We start from the raw sequence: 23,438 nt of genomic DNA on the forward strand, positions 1-23,438 counted from the left end.
ATTCGTGCATAGAACTGCTATTAAAAAGAATAACCCTGAAAAATGCATCCCAAGCTTGGGAGATGGAGAGGTGGTGGAATTCAAAATTGTGCTAGGGAGAAAAGGGTTACAAGCATCGCAGGTCACTGGGCCTGATGGTGTTCCTGTAAAAGGCAGTATATATGCAAAAAATCGTAGTCATGTTAGACAATATCTCCATTGTAAGCCCCCTCTACAGTCTCCCTTTCCTAATCCCACCTTTCCCTTTTACCCTATGTCCTATTACCCCCAGTGTATTCCTAATACGTTTTTTCATCCATGGTTTCCCTCACAAAACCATGCTTTTGCCAATTGTTTCCCCAAAAATCCCTTTCCAATGCCGAGTGGGGGATGAAAAGGGGGAGGGAAGAAGTTAAACCCTCTCCTGCCTCAGTTTCCCCACAAAGCATGCTCAGAGAGTCCTGTCTCCCTTCTGTCAGCCCTAAGATGTTCCAGAGAATCTGTTTGGACATTTAAAGACTCAGGAGGGTGGCTTGTTTTGTTTTGAAACTGTTCTTGTTATGTTTATCCAGTTGTTTTCATTCTCCTTTTATTAAAATAAAACGGGTGAGGTGTTGGGGTCTCCTCTCCCCGCTGTGTAGCCCTGGGAGAGGGGCCCTGAGGGGACAGACATGGGGTTTCCCTGCCCCTGCTCAGCCTCGTTCCCCATTGGTTGGTTTGTGTTCCCCTGCGCGGGCAGAAGGACCCTCGGGTCCGGTGACTGTAACAGTTCCTCGGCAGAGCCCCGGCCATGCGGCTGGAGAAATAAACATCTCTGAAACATCTACCAAGAATCCGTCCATATATATTTCCTTTCCACGGGATTCCTGGTTTGATATATGCATGTTGCAGTATCCCCACTGCAACACCTGTTCCCCTTCAAACCTAGTTTAAAGCTCTCTCAACAATCCCTGCTAACTCCTGAGCCAGGATCCTTTTATCCCTTTGAGACAGGTGGACATCATTTGTTGCCAGCATGTTGCTGCCTGCTCAGAGAGAGCCGCCCCTCCCTCTCCCTGAGACTGGTCAAACAGCCATGTGCTCTGAATCCCCTTTGTTCCAAAGCGCAGGCACAATTGAAAGTAACTCAAACTCTGGAGCAGTGTCTGATTGGCCAGTTATCCTGGGTCTGCCCCTAGCTCTCCCCTTTCCCTTCTCGTGAATAAAAGAGAGAGCTCAGAGTGGGCCTGCCCTCTTTGGCTCTGCTCCCTTCTGTGAGCAACTTCTGTGTGTCTCTGTCTGTGATTGAAAGCATTTAATTGCAGGATTAAGGCATAAGCCAAGAGCTATATTCCTCCCTCTTTGCTTCTCCTTGTGGTATTAGCTTTGCAGATACCACTTGCCATCTTTAGAGCTACTGAAGTGCCAGATTGCCCGTGTAACCTCTCTAGGCTGCTCGAGGCTTTCTAAGGCACTGAACTACCAGCCTAGCCGGCTAAGAGCTGTGAGTATTTCCACATTTGGCGCACAACGTGCTATCTCTGAACCTCGGTTCTTGAGAGACTTTTAGGGTGTCCCGGCAGCCACGTGTCTGCTGGAATTAGCCCTGTACGACCTGCTGTGCCAGCTCTTTTGTAGCCAGCTGTTACTTTCTGCGTAACAGCGAGCTCAGAGCTTCAGCCTGTCCCCTCCCCCACATCACATGGCAAGGGAACGGCTGGAAAGTAGGAGACCCACTTCACTTATTTTTTTCTCCAGACCTGCTTTCCTGTGGTGAATGCAGAATTCTGGTGAGTATTTCCCTGCTGGTTTGGGGACTCATGTCTTAAGCTGGTGCTGGTGCAAATTTTTTCTCTTTTTTTCCTCTTTTTTCGGGATTTGGGGCTGAGGTTTGTGGTATTGCTTTCATAATGGGATCTGAGGTTTCTGCACACCAGAGAGAAATATACTACCAAGTTCAAAGCTACCTTTCTTATACTGGGCATAAATACCCTAAAAGTCTAGTTCAATCTTTTGTAGGATGGCTTTTTCAGTACTTTCCTAATCTGACCTCTGAGGACATGAGATCTTCTGAATTTTGGGATAAGGTGGGGAGAAAACTCTCCTCTCCCAGACGATCGGGAGATGAAACAGTTTAAAAATTTTTTCCTCTCCTGTTACTAAGTTATACTTTGCCGGAGAAAAAAGGAGTACATGAAAAGCCACTGCAAAAACACCCTGTTAATTCCCTTATACCCTCTCCCAACCCCCGTGTCCCTGACCCCTCTTCCCCTACGCTGGAAAACACTGCAAGAGCAGACTGCTTTTTAGCACAGGAGAGCTATCGACGTCCTGGCTCAGCCATGTCTTCTGAGCACCCTGCCTTGGACGGGAACCCGGAGCCCATCTCAGGACCTTTCCAACCTGTTTTCTTCACTCCTTTGTCCCCAGTTTCTAGCCCTCATGTTTTAAGTGCGTGAAAAAACCCCTTCTCCCCTGATCTCTTTGTTCCCAGGGACAGCCATTGCCATGTGCCTGCAGCCCTGGAGAAAACCCCTCTCCCCAACCCCTTTCCTCCGAGTTTATTTGTCGCCGATAATGGCAGACGCCACGTTTCTTCATCTCCAAACTACACCTCCCACAATCCCTTTGTCCCCATCCCACAAATCCCTTCTTGTCCCCACCCCCTCCCACTCCTGCCTCCCACAACCCTGCCCCCAACCCCTCCCTCTGTTCCCGCCCCTGCCTCCCACAACCCCCCACTCTCCGCCCCTGCCCCTCCACTCCCCGCCCCTGCTTCCCATTGTCCCGCCCCAGGTTCCCACAATCATGTGACTACCCCTTTACATCCGGGAACCCAGGCCTACCAAGAAGTACCTCCTGCTGCTGCTACTACACTCTCTCGTAATAGCACAAGAGCAAACCCTGGCTGGACGCCCTTTCCATATTCTAATATCAAAGATTTGTGCAAGGCAATTAAGGAGTTTGGGATGCACAGTAACTATTTTAAGAGCCTTTTAAGTGCTACTTTTGCAGCTCATTTGCTCGTACCCCATGATTTGATTACAATAATGCAAACTCTTCTCACACCTGGTGATTTTGTGTTGTGGAAACAACAATGGAAATTAATTTTATCTGATTTATTGCAAATTCTATGGCAAACTCCAGATAATTATCTGGACTTTGACAACAATTATATCACATTAGACCTTTTATCTGGTGACAATAATATGGCAAATCCTCAAAAACAAGCAATGCTTATTCCTTGTCCAGTACTTATTGAAATAACACGTGCTGCTGAAAAGGCCTTAACATTACTACCATCTCAGACTCCTGAATCTCATTATGCCAACATCAAACAATTGCCAAATGAAAATATTATTCACTTTTATAACTGTTTGCATGAAGCAATCTTTTCCCAGGTCCCTAATCCTGACCTCCAACAAGCTCTCCTACTCGAACTGCTCCAAGCAAATACCAATGGTGCTTGCAAGCAAGTGATTCTGAGTCTTCCCTTGCATTCACCCCCTACTGTTGAAACCATCCTCGAAGTCTGTACAAAGAAGGTGCAGCTGAACACAGCTGTTCCTTTTTTGAAAAAAAGTGGGGATGGTGGGGGAGGTTGTGGACAACACGATGGGTACAGGGGAAACTCAATCTCGAGGTAACCTTATATGCTATCGTTGTCAGAGAAAGGGACATGTGGCTAGGAATTGCAGAGCAATTATAATTGCTGATAAAAACTCTCCAAAGACTGTTTCCCCAGGTCAACAGCAGGGAAACTAGTGAATCAACGCATCCTAACAGTTCCGCGTTCAGACAAAAATAGAGCTGCAGACAAAGCAACTTCTGGACTCAGGTTCAAGGTAACCTGTGATGAAACACACCATTTCAACGACAACAAACAGACTGTAATACCCATCTCATTCCAAAATGTGGACCACATGCCAGACCTTACATACCTTTTTGTTATTGGGGACACTCAGGAAACACCTGCTGGGATAGAGGTTACACCCACACTCATGAAAGTGGATCAGAATGGGTGTTCTAACCTAACTGTACAATGTATATATCCACTGTTCTTTATGCCCAAAGGTCAAGTCATTGCACAAGCCATTCCGCTGCCCAAATACCTGCCCACAGATGGTCATATCCCAGCCATCTGTTGGACTGAAGTTTTGGGAAATGATAAACCTATAGTAGAATGTAAGCTCAGTCACAGATCACATAAAATCAGTATCATGGGAATGATAGACACAGGTGCTGATGTGTCTGTCATTCCATTTGATAAGTGGCCTGCACAATGGGAATTGCAATCTCAGGGTATCATACAAAGGATTGGAGGTACCCAAATTGCGAAGCAATCCAAAAACACCATCCAAATTGAAGGTCCTGAAGGACAAATAACGACACTTTGTCCATATGTCCTGGACACCAAATTCGTCCTGTGGGGAAGGGATGCCATGTCTCAGTGGGGAACAAAAATTGATATCACCCCTAGACATCAAAATTTTCCCTTGCGGCCACTGGAGCTGAGTGCCGACCACAAAAGCTAACTTGGAAAACGGCTGAACCAGTGTGGATTGACCAGTGGTCACTAAAAGAAGAAAACTTAGAGGCACTCAAAACATTAGTAAATGAACAATTGGCTAAAGGGAACATCGCACCAACCAATAGCCCCTGGAACACGCCCATGTTTGTAATACAAAAACCGGGAAAGAACAGATGGAGACTTCTCCAAGACCTTAGAGAAATCAATAAAGTTACTGAAGACATGGGACCCCTTCAACCAGGTATGCCATCACCTTCAATGCTCCCACAACATTGGCATTTGCATTTTCTGTGCCCTCTATTAATCGTGAGGCCCCCATGAAACGTTACCATTGGCTTGTGTTTCCCCAAGGTATGAAAAATTCCCCAACTCTCTGCCAAGAGTATATTGCTAAAATTCTATCTCCCATCCGTGCCAAAGCAGAGAAAGCCATCATCCTACATTACATGGATGATGTGCTGGTGTGTGCTCCCAATAATCAATATCTCGAGCAGACACTTAACATGGTGATTGAGGCCCTAGAGGCCAAGGGCTTTGAATTGCAACCAGAAAAAATGCAGAGAACAAGCCCTTGGAAATACCTCGGACTCAAAATCACAGAGACTTCCATCACCCCCAACACCCGTCACCATTAATAATAACCCAAAAACATTAGTAGAATTGCAACAGCTCTGTGGGACACTGACTTATATAAGACCCTGGTTAGGACACACCACAGAGGATGTAGCTCCTATTGCAAACCTGTTAAAAGGGGAAGGCGGTCCAGCATCCCCTAGATCCCTGACAGAAGAGGCAAGGCAGTCTTTCCAAAAGATACAAGAGCTCATTTCCACCAGACAAGCACACAGGTATCAGCCCTCCCTACCCTTTAAGCTTGTCATTCTAGGGAAGGTCCCACGCTTTCATGGCCTCATTTTTCAGTGGGACAAAGAGCAGAAGGAACCCCTCATCATAATTGAATGGGAGTTCCTCCCACTCCAACCACCTAAGACCATCACTAAGCCACAAGAACTAATGGCAAAAATTATCATGAAGGGTAGAGCAAGGCTCTGCACCCTGGCAGGATGTGACTTTGCATGCATCTACTTACCTGTAACAACAGACACATTAGATCACCTACTTCAAAATAATATAAATTTACAATTTGTATTAGACAGTTACTCAGGCCAAATCTCCAATCATTACCCAAAACATGAAATGTTTAATCTGTCATTCTCTTTCATCCCTCGAGAAATTCAAAGTAGAAAACCCCTTGATGCTCTAACCATTTTTACAGATGGGTCGGGAAAATCTAAAAAGTCAGTAATTACTTGGAAAAATCCAAAGACGCAAAAGTGGGAATCTGACATCAAGGTAATCCAGGGATCACCACAAGTAGCTGAACTAGCAGCTATCGTTAGAGCATTTCAGAGGTTCAAAGAACCCTTTAATTTGGTCACAGACTCAGCATATGTAGCTGGAGTAACTATTAGAGCTGAGCATGCTCTCCTAAAAGAAATCTCAAACAAAAAAATTTATTATTTGCTCTCAAAGCTAATTTATCTGGTTTCCCACCGAGAGCATCCCTATTTTGTCATGCATGTGAGGTCACATACAAACCTGCCAGGATTTATTGCAGAGGGTAATCGTAGAGCTGATGGTCTGGCTATGCCAGCAGACATAGTTTTATCAGCCGACTTACCAAAGCTCCCCCAAGTTTTTGAACAAGCAAAATTGAGCCATGCCATGTACCATCAAAATATTCCTGCTCTTATCCGCATGTTCCATCAGTCGCGGACACAGGCAAAAGCAATCGTGGCAACGTGTCCCAACTGCCAGAATCTACAGCTTCCATCACTGGGCATGGGGGTCAATCCCAGAGGCATTAATAGCGGTGAAGTGTGGCAGATGGACGTCACACATTTCCCTGAATTTGGGAGATTAAAATACGTTCATGTTTCTATTGATACCTTCTCTGGTGCTATGTATGCCTCTGCACATGCAGGTGAAAAGGCTAAGGACGTTGAAAAACATCTTGTCCAAGCTTTTGCTGTGCTCAGTATACCTGAGGAGATAAAAACTGATAATGGACCTGTCTACACCTCTCAGGAGTTTAAAAACTTTCGTCAGCAGTGGGGATTTCGACATGTTACAGGTATTCCTCACTCCCCAACTGGACAAGGCATTGTTGAACATGCCCATCAAACCCTCAAGCGAATGCTGCTACAACAGTCAGGGACCACTAAACTCAACTCACCTGTCCTCAGACTCAGCAAAGCACTGTTTACCATAAACTTCCTGAACAGCACCTTTGAGGATCTAAACCCTCCCATCTATCGTCATTTCCAGAACACCGGGAGACAGAAACTGAAGGAAAATCCAGAGGTCCTGATCTGAGACCCAGAGACCCAAAAGATCCAAGGACCATACAAACTTGTAACTTGGGGACGTGGCTATGCCAGTGTATCTACCCCTCAGGGACTGAGGTGGATCCCAGGGAAATGGGTAAAACCTTATGTCACTTCCTCAAAAGTTAAGGAGGTTAAAACTGCCTCCTGGAGGAGACGCTGTAAAAAGGATCCTGATTTTGCAGCCTCATGTAAACCCCTTACACCAGATTTCGATGTTAATCCCTTAAGTTGCACTGTTTTGCACTCACATTTTCCACTGTATTTTGTAAATCTTCGTCCTGATACCCCATACCATAGATGTCCTGACTAACCCCCGAGTTTTAACTGGGGAACTAGGTTAAGGACATCCTAGGTACTGTTGGGTTGTAGGGACGATAGATTCCTATTATGTTTTGCACTGTTATTTGTTACTGTTTTATGCACTTTAAGTTACTAAGAGTTACAACCCAGCTTTAAAGAAAAAAAATAGGGCATTGTTGCTACCTGCTCGGAGAGAGCCGCCCCTCCCTCTCCCTGAGACTGGTCAAACAGCCATGTGCTCTGAATCCCCTTTGTTCCAAAGCGCAGGCACAATTGAAAGTAACTCAAACTCTGGAGCAGTGTCTGATTGGCCAGTTATCCTGGGTCTGCCCCTAGCTCTCCCCTTTCCCTTCTCGTGAATAAAAGAGAGAGCTCAGAGTGGGCCTGCCCTCTTTGGCTCTGCTCCCTTCTGTGAGCAACTTCTGTGTGTCTCTGTCTGTGATTGAAAGCATTTAATTGCAGGATTAAGGCATAAGCCAAGAGCTATATTCCTCCCTCTTTGCTTCTCCTTGTGGTATTAGCTTTGCAGATACCACTTGCCATCTTTAGAGCTACTGAAGTGCCAGATTGCCCGTGTAACCTCTCTAGGCTGCTCGAGGCTTTCTAAGGCACTGAACTACCAGCCTAGCCGGCTAAGAGCTGTGAGTATTTCCACACCAGCAAGCTCAGTGTCATATAAACTGACCCATGATCAAAAACCCCAAAATTCTGCTGGTAACACCAGTCTCGAAGCCAGGTATTCATCTGCGTGATTTTCCCATTTCTTGCCCTACCATTCCCTGCAACTGGCAGGACAGAAGAGAACACAACTTGTGCCCACCCCGTCCCAGCTCCGAGGAGGAGGACAGAGAGCACATCTACAGAAGGACTCTGAAATTTTCCCAGGTTTCTCTCCACAGCGAGAGGTTTTATTATTTAGCATTATTATCCTTTTCCTGTGTTTGTTAAATAAATAGTTTTTATCTCTTTCACTTTCCTCCAATGAAAATTTCTTTTTTCCCCGAACCTGGTGGGGGAGGGGTGGTTGTAACCTGCCTTCTATCAGGGGATATTTTCCTTCAAATTTGTCCAAACTGGCACAGCTGTGCAGTCTGACAATGGCTCTCATTTAAAAATTAAAATTGTACAAGAGTGGTGTGAACATAATGGAGTTGCCTGAGTGTTCCACCTGCCCTACAGACCCCAAAGTAATAGCATGGTTGAGAGATGGAATGGTCTACTAAAATGAACTCTAGAGCTACATTTATATACAGAAAAATGGAGTAAAGCCCTACCTGAAGCTGTCTGATGCTTAAATAACTGACAGACACCCACCAGATGCCCAGTGGTTTAGCAGGGGGGGAAGTCCCGGGTGCAGGGGAACCAGCCGGAGTCACGACACAAACACCGATACGATTTGAGCATCGTGCTCCAGTTTTATTGTCTACTTACACCAAGGTATACTTTGCAAAGTTCACGCCCCTTTCCCACGAGAAAGCCTCTAAGCAGTGGGGGAGCTGACCAGTGTATATCTTTTCCCAAGGCTGTTCAAGGCTGCCGGCTAGCAGGTGCCTTGCAAGCCTATCTTCAGCCTGAGGCCCCGTCAGGGGTACTTCTGCAACAACCCTGGGGTGCCCAAGCTCTCCTGGGGTATCATATGCCCCTGTTCCACAAGGAATTCCTCTACACAGTGGAATGAGCTCATTTTCCTGGTCTCCAAACAACGAAACCTGTAAAACCCCCACTGTCAGCCTGTTGCTTTTCTCAGCGTGACGCTGTTCTTGACTGGAACAATAATCATGTCATTTAGTTAATGAACATCATCTCTCAAATGGGTAATGAATCAAACTGTTGGTATTGTCTACACCATCCTCAGTCTTCGCATGCTAATTCCGCATGGTTAGCTGAATCTGTTCCTGAAACATCTTGGTATCAATCTAAATTGGTATACTTAATTCCCAACCCTCCAACTTATAAAGCCCAACCTTTTATGGCACATTCATATGATAAAACCCCATGGTGCATTACAATGCATGAACACATAAATTCAGTGTGGGAGAAACAAGCCTTTGTGACTATACTCTGCTCTACAGCTAGATGCAAACCCAGTTTCAGATGATATGCTGTAATTGAACCAGAGTTTGTAATGACTCCAATTTAAGAACCACATGGATCTGTAAAAACAAAACACTGCTCTTTTAAATATTTCACCACTCTGGAATCTTGCATGGAATATTAATGGTACATTTTGCTGAAATTCTATAATTTCACTGGTCCTAATTCTACATTTTACAGAGTAATGGTTGGTTAAGTACTAACAACAATTGGGCCACCTGTAACTGGCATAACATGATCGGCTCTATATATGCCAATTCTTTTTCATACTATTTGAACGAGCCACACTTCCCTACTCAAACTTCATCATCCTGACAGTGAAAAGGAGACTTATCAATGGTGTGAGAAATATTTCCCTAGATATTCTTATGAAATCAAGTTGGTGGCCTACCATTCTAGCATCTGGATAGTTCTGGCTCTGTATAAAAGTCTTTGACCACAATGGGAAGGAAGTACTTGTACCATAGCACATCTTGTTTCCTGTGCATTTCAAACCAAAAATTTAACTATTCCTTTTTTACACAACCTGTATGCCATAAGCATTTTGTAATTAAACCCCTGGTAAAAACACCTATTTACACCTATATCACGATTACCTATTCAAAACCATTAGGCCACAGACTATCTTCTAGCATCACAAGGAGGTGTATGGGTACTGCCAAATACCATTTGTTTTTATACTAACAAATCTAAACAAATCTAATATCATATAAACATAAATCAAAGACAAGTTCATACCTTTCACCAAATAACTGAAGCAACCCTTGTCAGAAGGTCTATCAACTGCCTGGTTTTGGCTGTGGTCTTGGTTACCTGACTTCAGAGCATGGGCCTGTCATGTTCTGTTAATATTAGCTCTTACTATGGCTGTTGGAATTATGTTATTTTGTATTATATCTTGCTTTAAATCTTTATGCATGTTGGTTACTAAAAATTAATGTTTTATACTCTCCTCCCTCCTCAAATGAACAGCCTTTAGACAACAAAAGGCCCATTACTGCTGTGGAGTCCTCTTTATGACCCTATTACTAAGTTTCAGGTCATGGGCAAGAGGTGATGGTGCCACCACCACTGGCATACTTCCCTGTTTGTGATGGTGTTGGGGGTGGGGTGTGGCTGGTACCCCCTGCTCCTGACCCCTGGTAATATGGTTAGCATAACTAATGTCATTTTATAAGGCAAACAGACATTCTCTGTGACCAACCTGGTCACGTATTAGTCCCCTTTCCCCTCATTATCAGGCCCTGAAGGTCCTGTGAACCAAGTAGATGAATCAAAGATTTCTTCTTTCCCGCCCTATTGGCCTCAAGATTCCTGGGTTCCAGGCTAACTAATCCCCTTCTTACTGGCCTTGAAAGCCCTAGGCACACAGATAACCAGGTGTTGTTGATGACTCCATCACAGAATAGGGAAGCATAACAGAGCAGTTACAAGTCCTAAGAGGGAACTTGGACCAGAACTGCTGCTGGACAGTGAGACCTGTGACCTCCCAGTGGCCAGAGGTGCCTCCACTGTCACCTGCTTCCTCCGAGGATTGAGTGACAAGTGTTCTTTTATATGTCTTTCAAATATAGATTATGATTGTTATGTTCATACAGTAAACCAAGTATTAAGATGTGACCTGATTTGCAGAGGGTCCAGGTGATTAGAAACCATAAGCTAAGTGGTGCTATAAAATTCTGTACTACTGTTGCCAGATGAAAAATTGTCTACACCTGGTGAGATAACACAATGTTTATTCTTCAAAACCCACTGGTCCATGGAACTGCACAATGCCCATTGTGTAAGAAGGAGAACTGGATAGCAACCAGCCCAGTTGTGCCAACTTTTACCAGTTCACTGGGTGGTCAAGTATGACTTTGGGGTCGCTGACCACCAGGGACCACCAGAGAGACCCCCAGGACAGAAGAACGCATGTGTAAAGGGGAGGGAAAATATGTTAATGATTTTGAGGAAATTATTATCATATGTATGTTTATTCTGGGAAAATCAATGAATATGTATGTAAAATATCATATCTAAACAGGAACTTTCCTGTACTCAGCATGCGTGACTTTTGGAGGAGCTACCCCCTCGTGCATCCAGCTGAATAAAGAATGCCTGCTTCTTAATGCTACATTGGTGTTAAGAAGTTTTTTTATTTTTACCAATTTTTTGATTACGCTACACTACTTATAAAATTGTACTACACTGATTCTGCTTATAGAAATCTTGTATTATTCTGATTATAAATTATATTCTATACTAATCATAAAATCCTGTAAAGTAAAATAAATCTCCAACTGTAACTATGACTTAGTGCTGTCATCATTCTGCCAAAGATCCCTAAAAGAACCTGTCTGTCCCCTTGGTTTCAGGTGACACCATGTGATCTAGATACATTTATTGATGTCTACTGTCGGATATCACTTGCTAGTTATGCTATTAAATCTCTGCAAGAAAAAAAGGCTATGCTAATCAATATTGTAACTTTCAAGTTCAAATATATTTTTGATAAAATTAAGGTTAAAAACAGATATACAGATATACCAGAAATGCTAGAGCAGTTTAAACGAAAAGGTAGCATTAGAAGACTTTTGCATTGAAATTTACCGCAAAACTATTTGCTAGTTAAGAGTTTTGACATACTAAGTTCCTGTTTCATTAACATTTTCTAAAGCTCTAAGTACTTAAGGTCATGCAGTCACATAGAAGTCAAGCTACCTTTTTTGTGGCAGACTAATGCTTCAACACTGGCATGAAGTTTCCTAAGTTGCTGATCCAGATTCTCAAATTGCTCCTGTTTTTCTTCAAACCACTGACAAAAGAGGAAAAAGTCTAGCATTATAATTTGGATTACCAACAGCATTCCTTGTTTTAAAGAAGCAAATGATTCATTTATTGCTAGGATGGTCAACTGATACAGCTAAGAATCCAAGACAATAAAGCAGATTACTATCTTACTTTCTATGTCTACAGTTTTAAAATGCAATTGTTGAGCTTCATGAATTCATTTCATTCATTATTCGAGTAAAAAAAATGAGCTCTTACTGCATCTGATTCATTCATCTTAATCGTCATTTTGTTGACAGCATCAGCAGCCTTGTTTACCATCCTCAATATTCCTGCTCCACTCAGAGCCTGGGTGTTAACCGCTCTAGGCAGCTGGAAATGAATGACAAATAAGGGCAAACAGACTGGTTTAAAGGCTGAAGGTTTAACTGGGTACAAGGGGGAGAAAAGGATAAACTATTTTCTTTACTCCTATGTGTTACAATCTAGTGGAATCCAATTTCTCAGTTTTACTATTTTTACATTCTCAGAGGAAAACTTAACAATACAGACTATTTACTTTACTTCTACACCTTTACATTTAAATGGAACAAACAACCTACTTGTCAGAAGTTATGAACTAGCCAAAGGCCGTAACTAGTCAACTATATACTACAAAGAACAAACTGCCACTACAGAAACAGAAAAGCTTAGATTTATAATTACATACAGAAATTCTGTAATCCATTTCATTACAATGCACGATTCATATTGTGTACAGTTCATAGAAAGTTGATGTCTTTTTGCTTTTAAATATAGTTCAGGTTTCAAAACCTACCTCATGAGTATTGAGAGAACTGTGCATTTTGAGGTACTTAGAAGTCCTCATGAATAAGTTAACAAACCTGAAATTGATATTATTCTTTGTTAACATTAGACTAAATATATCAGGCCATTTACCCTTCATATCTGATACTTTGTGTCAGCAGCATTGACACTTTTAAGTTATCTATCAATGATGCTTCTGTCAGTAATGAGGCCTCTATGACTTATTAGCATAGCTAAGATATTGACATTGGCCGAAAGATAATCCACTATCACAGCAAATCAACTATGTATGCTTATAGATGTGTTTTTGGAGAAATAACAGACAACCACAATATATTTCCTTTTGTAAAAGGTGCCAGATTGATATAGCACTGGTGACTGAAGTCCTCAAAACATCTAGCATGGCCAGCAGCACTGCATGCCTGTTCACGTTATGCCAATAAACCTCAAGCTTGACTCCTAGAGGGAAGAACTGTTTCCAAGCCAGTTTAATTCATTATTTTAATTAAATCTAAGTAGCACTGACTATGGATTTTTATATTGTGTATGATGAGCTTCACACAGAACCAGAAAAACCAACTCACTTGGCAGAAGTCATTGAACAGCAGATAGCTTTTGGTCAATACTAGCCTAAGATTTATCAGAGACAGAGGCAGTAGGCTTTGTACACAATTACCTAAGTAGCCTTTTGTCACTCTGTCCCATGAAGGGTACAATCCAATTTGATTTCATATAAATTTAGGAGATTAGGTTTCAATACAAAGAGTGCATTGCTTTGTACATTACCACATCTGGAAACAAATAAAGAACTTAAAAGACGGTAAATACCTCAGAACTTTCCAAGAATAGCCTTAAATCTGGATCTTGCAACAAGGTAGGATGTTTTACTGTTCTTTGTAGATACCTATGATTTAAAAAAGTTCAAATATTAGATAACAAAATGGATTTCATGTGCCTGACAGCATTGGAAAGTATCCTTTAGCTAAAGAATGGGTACAATGCAGGCAGCATGTAACCTTTTTTCATTATCTAATGGGGTTTGAACAGTTGTAGTCATCTCTAGAGACAAGTTCTTGGCAGTGGTTTCTAACCTAGTTTGTTTATATGAAACTTAAGATGTCATAATCTGCCATAAATCTATATTGCACAGTATTAAAATAATATACTTGATATTTTAAACACCTCAGTGAAGGCTTTCTGTTCTAACAACACCCAATTTAAATGAACTATTTATTCATTGGCTAGACAGCCTTCTTCCTATATTAGTTCTACAGGACTCATCCACCCAGAAGTTAAATTAGTGCAAGTCTTTCTTTTTGAAATTTTTTGCATTTCTGCTTGGATCTAAAAACCACTGATTGTACAAATGTGAGTTGAAGATGGAAATTTCTACAGTTCTCATTCACTAAAAACTGCTGCAAGTTTGTCATAACTGATTTTAATATTATGTATTAACAGAAAGTGTCTGACGTTTAAAAGAATGCTTTACAGAAACGTAATACCTCAAAATACCATGGGAGCATAGGAAAGTATTCAATATTGCCAATTAAGATGAACTAACAGAATGTGCCACTGCGGCAGCTGTGCGGAGCCCTTCTGCTCCGCCAGCGAACCGTAAGTCTGTCGGGGCTGTGGGAGAAGAACCAGAAGATGGCCCCTCGTCCCCTGACCCGTTTGACCCTGGAGGGGAACCGGACGGTATCGTAGAAGAGCTCGCGCCTCCCCACGCCATGCAGCATCAGCCGGAGCCGGGTCGTGGCGAGTGGCTGGAGCCGGGGCGGCCTTTCCTGGTAGCGTGTTCCCTCTCCATTTGCCCTCTGCAAGAGTGTAGCAGCGGCGGCAGACGCGGCGGGAGGAGAGCGAGTGGGGCCAACGGGGAGCGGCACTAGCGACCTCACGGCGCCGGCGAGCACATGGCGGCCAGCGCATGGCAGCACAAAAGAGCACAAGGCAGCACACAGAGAGGTTTGTCTCCACCGGACCCTGGGAAGAGGAAGTGCCACACGGCAGATCCCTACAGAGAGGAGCCTGTCGAGAGCTGACGGACGAGTTAACAGCGAGTGATCATCCCATAGAAGGAAGTGTGTTGCTGATGTGGCAACACGGGATAGGTCACGTAGTGAGCATTACCATATAAGGAAATACTCTGCCTTAGAAAAGTGTATAAAACCAGCTCATTTCTTTGAATAAACCATTCAGATTCCTGTTATGAATGTATTGTGATGTTGGCTTGGCATAGGTTAGCAAGCATAGTCCCGGAAGGGATGTCCTTGCCAAGGGGTGCTTACAGTTTCCTCTGGGACCTGATAGAACCTATCAGACGGCCAGTTTGAATATGGACAATTCTCTAAGCCACTTAAAGTTGTGACCGCCTCTATGATACACACTTAAGAATAGACAAACTCCTCCCCAAGCTCTCTCTCGTTTCCGGTGCTGGGACAGGTGGCTGCGGGGCCCGAGCGGGGGCCAGCGGGCCCGGCCCCTGCTCGGGCCAGGCCGGGCCGGGCTACGGCTCCAGGATGACCCCCCCCCCAGCAGGGCTGTGAGCAGCCAGAGCGGCTCGGAACCCCCCACCCCCCCTCCACTGCGGCCAATATTTCAGCAAACGCGGCACCACTGTCCGGCAGAGGTCAGGTGACCAACAGCGATAAGCCACACAGCTGCAAGGCCGAGGTGAGATTAACCCTTTTAGTGCTGTGAAGAGCTGAAAACCTGAGGGAAGAGAAAGAGGAGATGCTTAAAGCTGAAGTATTGTTGCGAAGCTATGATATGTCAGAGTACCCATTGTAATTTCATGAAGATATGGGGGGTGGAGTGTTCAACTCATAAGCAAAAGCACCTGTGCTGAGATAGGCAGATGCTGACGCAGCTGTAATTTCATGAGAAGTTTGGACAGGGAGAGATGGAAGCGATGAGGACTTTTGCTCCAAATGGGAAAGGAGAAACCTCAGTTCCTAGAGATGCTCCCAGAGATAGTCCTAAAGATGAAGATGAGGAAGACCCTTTGCTCCCAGGGAAGGAGAAGGGCCTCTGTTTTTGTTCCTGAACGGCTCAACCTTAAAATTGTACCCCTAAACACTTCAAGAGTGGACCCTCGAAAGCAGTTGCGGGAAAAGCTGCAAGTCGGGGGGGGAAGGGACTCACATGCGAGCAGAGAGACCTCTTCCTAAATGGACTGAACAATATTTGGAAGTGGGCAGCTGTCTCATTGTGATAATGTTTTCATAGCACGAGCAAGAAGAGACTTCTCTTTCTAAATGGACTGAACAAGGTTATTATGGCAGTGGTAAACAGACTGAACATCTCAAGGGTTGTCTTTTTACATTGTCAGTGGGAGAAGGGAGGAAGGTGGGGGGAGGAGGAGAGTTCTGAAGGTGGTATAATTTTTTTTCCCCCTCTTTTAGGTCTGTTAATAAACTTCTTTATATTCTTTCAAGTTTGGTGCCTGTTTTGCATTTCTCCTAATTCTTATCTCACAGAAGATAAACAGTAATGAGTATTTTGGGCCAAACCACTACACTAAATTGGTGTTTCCACCCGGTTACGAACCGAACCCGCTACATGGCTTTTTGCATGTTCCTTAATGTTAGAAAAACTTTACCTAGGTTCTGTAATATAATACACGACGTAGAATGTCTATTGTTTATGTAGTCAATTTAGAAAAGATAGGCAGAGAAAGTCTTCACATTCCTGGAGTATCTTATCGGAGAAGAAGGAAACCAGAAACCAGGGAGAAGAATTTATGGAGGGAGCAGAGACGGAATGGAGCCAAGGAGGAAGATATGGCTGATGGGATGATACATAGAAACTCCAAAGAATTTATGAATCATGCATTATTGTGATGAATATGCAATAAGAGATGTACTTTTAAAGACGATCGTTTGAATGTAGAGGTGTGCTTTTGGCTCTCTGCCAAAGTACCCGGCCATAATACCCTTTTTGCTATTGTCTCCTAATTGTCCCTTTTATTAAACTGGTTTTTTTTAAATTCTACAAAAAGTGGACCTTGTTTTTCACATTCCCTGCCGGTCTGAGTCTGTGATTCAATTGCCGACAACAGAACATCATTAACAGTATTTGTATTTTTTGCAGAGCTTTAGTTTTGCTCAAGCCTCAGCTGTAAATTACCAAAACTGCCCCATTACAGGCACAAATTGCTTGGAAACTGTCCTAGAAAGTTATATAGACTGGGACTTAATGGAAAGTTTGAGTACATCGATATTGTAAACACAATGTATTGTCTCCATCCTCCATTAGATATGGCCACCAGATCCATACTTTTCTTCCTAAAGAAGCTAAGAGTTGCAGTGAAACTATTTCATACATTAGATTGCTCAACTTTTCCTTGCCTGTTCTGATAGTCAGTAGCAAGTACTAGTTGACCTGGAAAAGAGCTTTTCTTTTTGAACTTTTCTACTAGAAAATAGCACTTACTGCAAGGGTGATAACTAACATTTTCACTGAAGACAACACCAGGCATGCTTGAAGACACCTGTCAGGCTTGTAGTACTTAAGTTCACTATTCTAAGGCATAAACTTCAATGAATTAAAAAAAAAAGGCAAATTGCTTTTCTGCCCACTTTCCCTATGATACTAAAAGGGAAATTCAATTTCTACTGTTTCTGTGAAACTAAGCACAGAAATAAGGCATGCAAAAGTGGCTTTCAGCAAGGACAATATTGTAATCAGTGGCGACCACTTTACACATTGGAAGATCAAGAGAAGTGGCATAAGGATGGAACATTACAGTATAATAGCATATTGCAATTAATGTTGTTTTGTAGAAGGGAGAATAAGTGGGATGAAGTTCCTTATGTTGACTAGTTTTTCACCCTAAGAAATCATCCAGAGTGGCAAGAGGAATGTGGGAGGACCCTTCAAGATCCATTAATTTTAACATTTGAAAAGGAAAAGAAAGGGAAAGGGTTGAAGTGATGTTGTTCTGCGTGCAGCATAGGACAGAAGTTTTTAAAGTGCGGGTGAGAAGAGGAGGAGAATTTAGAGCTGATGGTTACTCTGTGGCAAAGAATGGAGGAGGGGAATGATGAATCACTGGGAAAGATGTTTAAACCTATGGGTAGGTTGTGGGAAAGTGGACTGGAATGGAGAGAATGTTTTAGGGGATCAGAGGATTTTAGTCTGATTGCAGGATACACTAGAAGGCAGAAAGGAAATGTTGGGGGAGATGCCAGGGAAGTCCTTATGGCTCCCCCACAGCAGGCGGTCAGGAATCATGGTCCAGTAACCCCATTTTTAATAGTGGATTTAATGTCATGGAGACAGGTGGCAGGAGTTTATAGGGAAGATCCAAATAGAGTTGCTAAAGTATTTGAAACCAAAATTAGGACTCAGGACCCCCTCACTTGGAAACAATTGGTTGAATATTTTAATAGTTGGTGGCTGAAGAATACTTTGGTAATTTGTAAAGAAAGGGGACATTGGAAAAGGGAGTGCCCCCAAGCCAGGGGAAATCAGACAGGAAACCTAAACCTGGTTCTTCAAACCATCAAGCTCAAGACCTTAAGTGAAAATGAAGGATTCCCCTGAAGGGGAGCAGGGGAATCATCGTCAGCTGAGCCCCTGGTTACATTATTGCTGGGGTATGAAAAGGTGCAGTTTTTAAATTGATACAGAAGCAAATTATTCAGCACCGAATACATACAGAGGAAAATTTAGCTTGGAAATTGTAAGTGTTATGGGTATGACAGAGAGGAAAGAGAACAGGCCTTTTTTACAACCATTACTATTTAAATTAAGAAAACAGTGGAGGGCACACCAAATTATATATGCTTGAATGCCCAATCCCCTTGTTGGGGAGAGATTTATTGGGAAAATTGGATGCTCAAATAACTTTCTGGGATGGGGAAATACAAATTCAAATATCAGAACCCAAAACTGTCAGGGCAAAGGTATTTATGTTACAGGAATCAAATGAGTTGGAAAAAATCCCAAAGGAGGTAGAGAATGCTGTAACCCCACTGGTGTGGGCAACTGAGATGCCTGGATGATCAAAGGTGGCCAAACCAGTGAGGATTACTCTCAAACCTGAAGCCAGACTGGTAAAGCAAAAACAATATCCTATTTAGGAGGCAAGGAAAAAGTTGGAGAAGCTTATAGAAAGATTTTTAGAGTATAGGTTATTAAAAGAGTGTGAATCAGAATACAACACACCAATATTACCAGTTAAAAAGCAAAATGGGGAATATAGATTAGTACAAGATTTAAGGGCCATTAATAAAAAGTACCTGATATTCATCTAATAGTAGCTAATCCGTACACGCTCTTGACAGCACTGAAAAGGGCATAAAAATGGTTCATGGTGCTCGATTTTAAGGATGTCTTTTTCTGCAATACCTCTTGACTCAGATGTTAATGATTTTGGGGAAATGATTATTATATGTATGTTTATTCTGGGCAAATCAATGAATATGTATGTAAAATACATTATATAAACAGAAACTTTCCTGTACTCAGCATGCGTGAATTTAGGAGGAGCTATCCCCTCATTCATCCAGCCGAGTAAAGAATGCCTGCTTTTAAATGCTACATTGGTGTTAAGGAGTTTTTTTATTTTACTGAATTTTTGGTAACACTCTCATGACTGCCATCCTGAACATTGCTACATTAACTGTCACCCTTCAGGCAGCTGTTCACCCCTCAGTGGCAGTACCAGATGTAAAAGATGCATTCTTTATGGTGCTGCTACAGGAGGAACATAAGGAAAGATTTGCTTTTACCTACGTCTTGGTTTGAAAGACAGATGTCTGCCAAGGAAGGTGGGAACCTCCCTTGAAATGGAGAGTATGACCCCTTTCCCTCCAAATTATTATAACTATGAAATTAAGGGGCTTTCAGGCAAAGATATGGGAAAAGGAATAACAGTTCTTTACTAGTATGTGTATGGATAACAAGGCAAACAAGCAACAACAATGACAGCAACAACAAACAAAACCAGAAACCCAGTAACAGCCTTCTCTTGGCTGTCAAGCCCTTTCCCCTTTGGTGTAGTTACGGTCACAGCTGGCAGGGTAGGTGCGATGATTCCCCCTGTGACTGCAGGGGGCGCTGTGGCGCAAGCTCAGCTGCCTTCTCCATTAGGTTAATGGCAGGGGCACCAGCTTTCTTTACAACCTTACAGGGACAGTTGGTCCTGGTGCCCCTCTGGATAGCGAAAGGAGCTGTAGCAGGAACCTCAGAGCAGCAGCTGGAATGGCAGAGGCAGGCATACCCAGGGTAGCAAACGACATGTAGCAGAAACTCTGCAGCTGTAGCAGGAGCCGGGGGGTGCCCCAGCAGGCACGGGATGCTCAGTTACAGTGTAGCGAAAAACCTGGAGCAATGGCAGAAAAAATGGTGGGGCTGGGCAGCAGCAGCCGGGCTCCCGAAGGCAGCCGGGAGACGCTCCCTTGGAGGGGGCTCGGGGTCTCGAGTTTTCCCCTGAGGCACCCGAGTAGATGGTGAGGGTCCTTTCCAGTGAGGTAGAGTGTTAATAAGGTCCCAGTGCAACAGCGGCTCTTACGAGCAGAGCCTCACTCACGGTAGGAGAAGGCAGTAGGAGACGGGACTCCACATTGGTGGCGAATTCTTCCCACAGAAACCACAGCCTGTCTCTCCTTCGATCCCGAGAGCAAGACAGAAAGGACCCGAGCCCAGCTCCTCACCCCCCAGCCAAAATCTCGAGGTATCTCTGCCCTTCCAAAAGAAAGCCCCTAAGCTACAAGAGTCAGCTGCACCCTTCCCCTCACCTTAGCCACTTCTTTTGTCTCTATTAAGTACCAGTAGTTATTATCTCTGAGGCAACAGATGGGGAAAAAATTCCCTGAGAGAAAAAGAAAAAAAAAAGAACAATCCTTACCTCCAACAACCTACCATAGGATACAATTTATTTTTAACAGACTTCCTCATGGCTATAAACATTCACCCACTATAACTCATGCAGCTCTTGCTGAATTGTTGGACAAGCTGCTGCTACCATTTGGCAAGCACTGTACAAAACAAAAACATCATATTAGCTCTGGGTGGATATACCCTAGGCACTCACTAGAAAGGGTATCCAGTCCAGTCTCCCTGATGAGACTTGTGTTATTTTTATTTCCCTTTCCAGGAACAGAACCGGTGACAATATCAAAACACCTTCCCTGAAGATGGTCAAACACTGGAAGAATACTTATCTTTGCCACAAGACTAACCATCTCCAATATGAATCAGATCCAGTTTATACATTGACAAGTCCAACGCATGGGGTGGAAGCTCACAATTCTTTTATTTGTACTAATCAATATGGTAACTGCGGTACTGTCTAAATCATACATTTAAGATTGTTGGAAATACAGGAATATTGGGTAATACAACAAAAAAATTAACAAAGCCAATCATTAGTCAACAATACAGTAAGTGGCTAAAATCTGAAAAGGTGGAAGGGAACTGTCACTTTTTTGTCCCACAATGCAGAACCATCTTTATTAGACTACACAAACAGAAACACCCTTTTAACTATAAAAATGGTGAATCAGATAGAAAAAAAAGAACAATCTGTCCACAATGCATCCTACTATCTCTGAGACCCCTGATAAGACTGTTGAAACCTTATCCCCACAGGTTTCTGAAGTTGGACTCTATGCTATTAAATATACAGAGTAGCAACAAGTGCTGTTTAATCCATCATGGTTCCTCGAGTAAGTGGAACTATCAATGCAGGTTATTATCTCTGCAATTAAACCCACCTGCTCACCATTCCTAAATACATCCCATACAGGGTGGTCAGCATGGTTGCATGAGCAAACCATCACCTCTACAAAACAAGCAAGGAGAGATGTGATTGGCATCCTGGGAACAGGATTAGGGGTATTAAACAGCATAGATGCTGAAGTTTTGGCAAACAAATTAAGCTTGGAAACAAGTGATTCATATAAATTGGAACATCTGTTAAGATCTTTGCTGGCACTAGGAACTAGTCAATGGCTCTTAGCTGATATATTGCCTAAATGGGAAAGAATGAATGAGAAGGATCACCAACTAGTTGTAGACACACTTGGCATCACCCAGAAGAATGTTTCTCTAGCTCTTACCAGTATGCAAGCTCACTTATGGGTGCAATCAACTATAGCAGCAATTATAAAGGAAGGCAATGAGGGCACATTACCCACTGAGATTCAAAAGTTACTTTGGGAAAATGCAACTCAATTTGAAAAGGATTTCCAGTCTTAGTGGTATCTAATCAACCTCACTTATGACCCTACCAAAAGTAAAGCCATAGCTTTTGTTTTTATAAATATACAATGCTTTGGTATATACTTATAGTGGTTTGGTCCAAAATACTCATTACTGTTTACCTTCTGTGAGATAAGAATTAGGAGAAACGCAAAGCAGGCACCAATCTTGAAAGAATATAAAGAAGTTTATTAACAGACCTAAAAGAAGAAAAAAAAAATCATACCACACCTTCAGAACTCTTCTCCTCCCCCCACCTTCCTCCCTTAAGATGTTCAGTCTGTTTATCACTTCCATAACAACCTTGTTCAGTCCATTTAGGAAGAGGAGTCTCTCTGCTTGCATGTGAGTCCCTTCCCCCAACTTGCAGCTTTTCCCACAACTGCTTTCGAGGGTCCACTCTTGAAGTTTTTTGGGGTACAATTTTAAGGTTGAGCTGTTCAGAAACAAAAGTTCTCTTCACCCATCTCTGGGAGCATTTCATCTCTAAGAAATCTTTGGGAGCATCTCTAGGAACTGAGGTTTTATCCTTTCCCATTTGGAGCAAAAGTCCTCATTGCTTCCATCTCTCCCTGTTCAACTTCTCATGAAATTACAGCTGCGTCAGCATCTGCCTATCTCAGCGCAGGTGCTTTTGCTTACAAGTTGAACTGAACACTCCACCCCCCATATCTTCATGAAGTTACAATGGGTACTCTGACATATCATAGCTTCACAACAGAATTTCAGCTTTAAGCATCTCCTCTTTCTCTTCCCTCAGGTTTTCAGCTCTTCACAGCACTAAAAGGGTAAATCTCACCTAGGCCTTGCAGCTGGAATGTGGCTTATCACAGTGGAGGGAGGGGGGAGCCGAGCTGCTCCAGCTGCCCACAGCAGCGCTGGGGGGGGGGGGTGGGGGGGGGGGGGTGGGTTCAGCGAGTGGAACAGGGCCCATCGGCTCCAGGATGGCTGTGGCCTGGCCCGGCCTGGCCCGGCCTGGCCTGGGCCAGGCCCGCTGGCCCCCGCACGGGGCCCGCAGCCACCTGTCCCAGCACCAGAAACGAGAGAGAGGAGCCTCTGCCTCAGGGTTTCTATTCTTAAGTGTGGATCACAGAGGCAGTCACAACTTTAAGTGGCTTAAAGAATTGTCCATATTCAAACTGGCCAGCTGATAGGTTCTGTTAGGTCATAGAGGATGCTGTAAGCACCCCTTTGCAAGAACATCACTTCCAGGACTATGCTTTGCTAAACTATGACAATACTATATACCCAATCCTTGCACTAGGAGTAAATCACCATGGAACTATATCTGTTTGGACAGAGAGTATGGGACCAACAAAATGGGAACAAATGTCACACTGATGATGTTGACATGTGTTTTACAGAAACAACAAGGA

General features: G+C 43.3%; 1 protein-coding gene across 1 annotated transcript in view; it reads right to left on the reverse strand.

Moving 5' to 3' along the window:
• Positions 1-23,438, reverse strand: part of LOC116437392 (sorting nexin-2-like) — a 133,843-nt gene that overhangs the window by 23,166 nt on the left and 87,239 nt on the right. Inside the window, exons 8-10 of the mRNA XM_032095058.1 lie at positions 13,681-13,756; positions 12,304-12,417; positions 11,977-12,070 (exon numbers count right to left, since the gene is read on the reverse strand). Coding sequence (XP_031950949.1) covers positions 11,977-12,070; positions 12,304-12,417; positions 13,681-13,756 — 284 coding nt within the window. The remainder of the gene's footprint in view (positions 1-11,976; positions 12,071-12,303; positions 12,418-13,680; positions 13,757-23,438) is intronic.

The sequence above is a fragment of the Corvus moneduloides genome, chromosome W (genome assembly GCF_009650955.1).
Source record: "Corvus moneduloides isolate bCorMon1 chromosome W, bCorMon1.pri, whole genome shotgun sequence".
NCBI classification, from domain to species: Eukaryota; Metazoa; Chordata; class Aves; order Passeriformes; family Corvidae; genus Corvus; species Corvus moneduloides.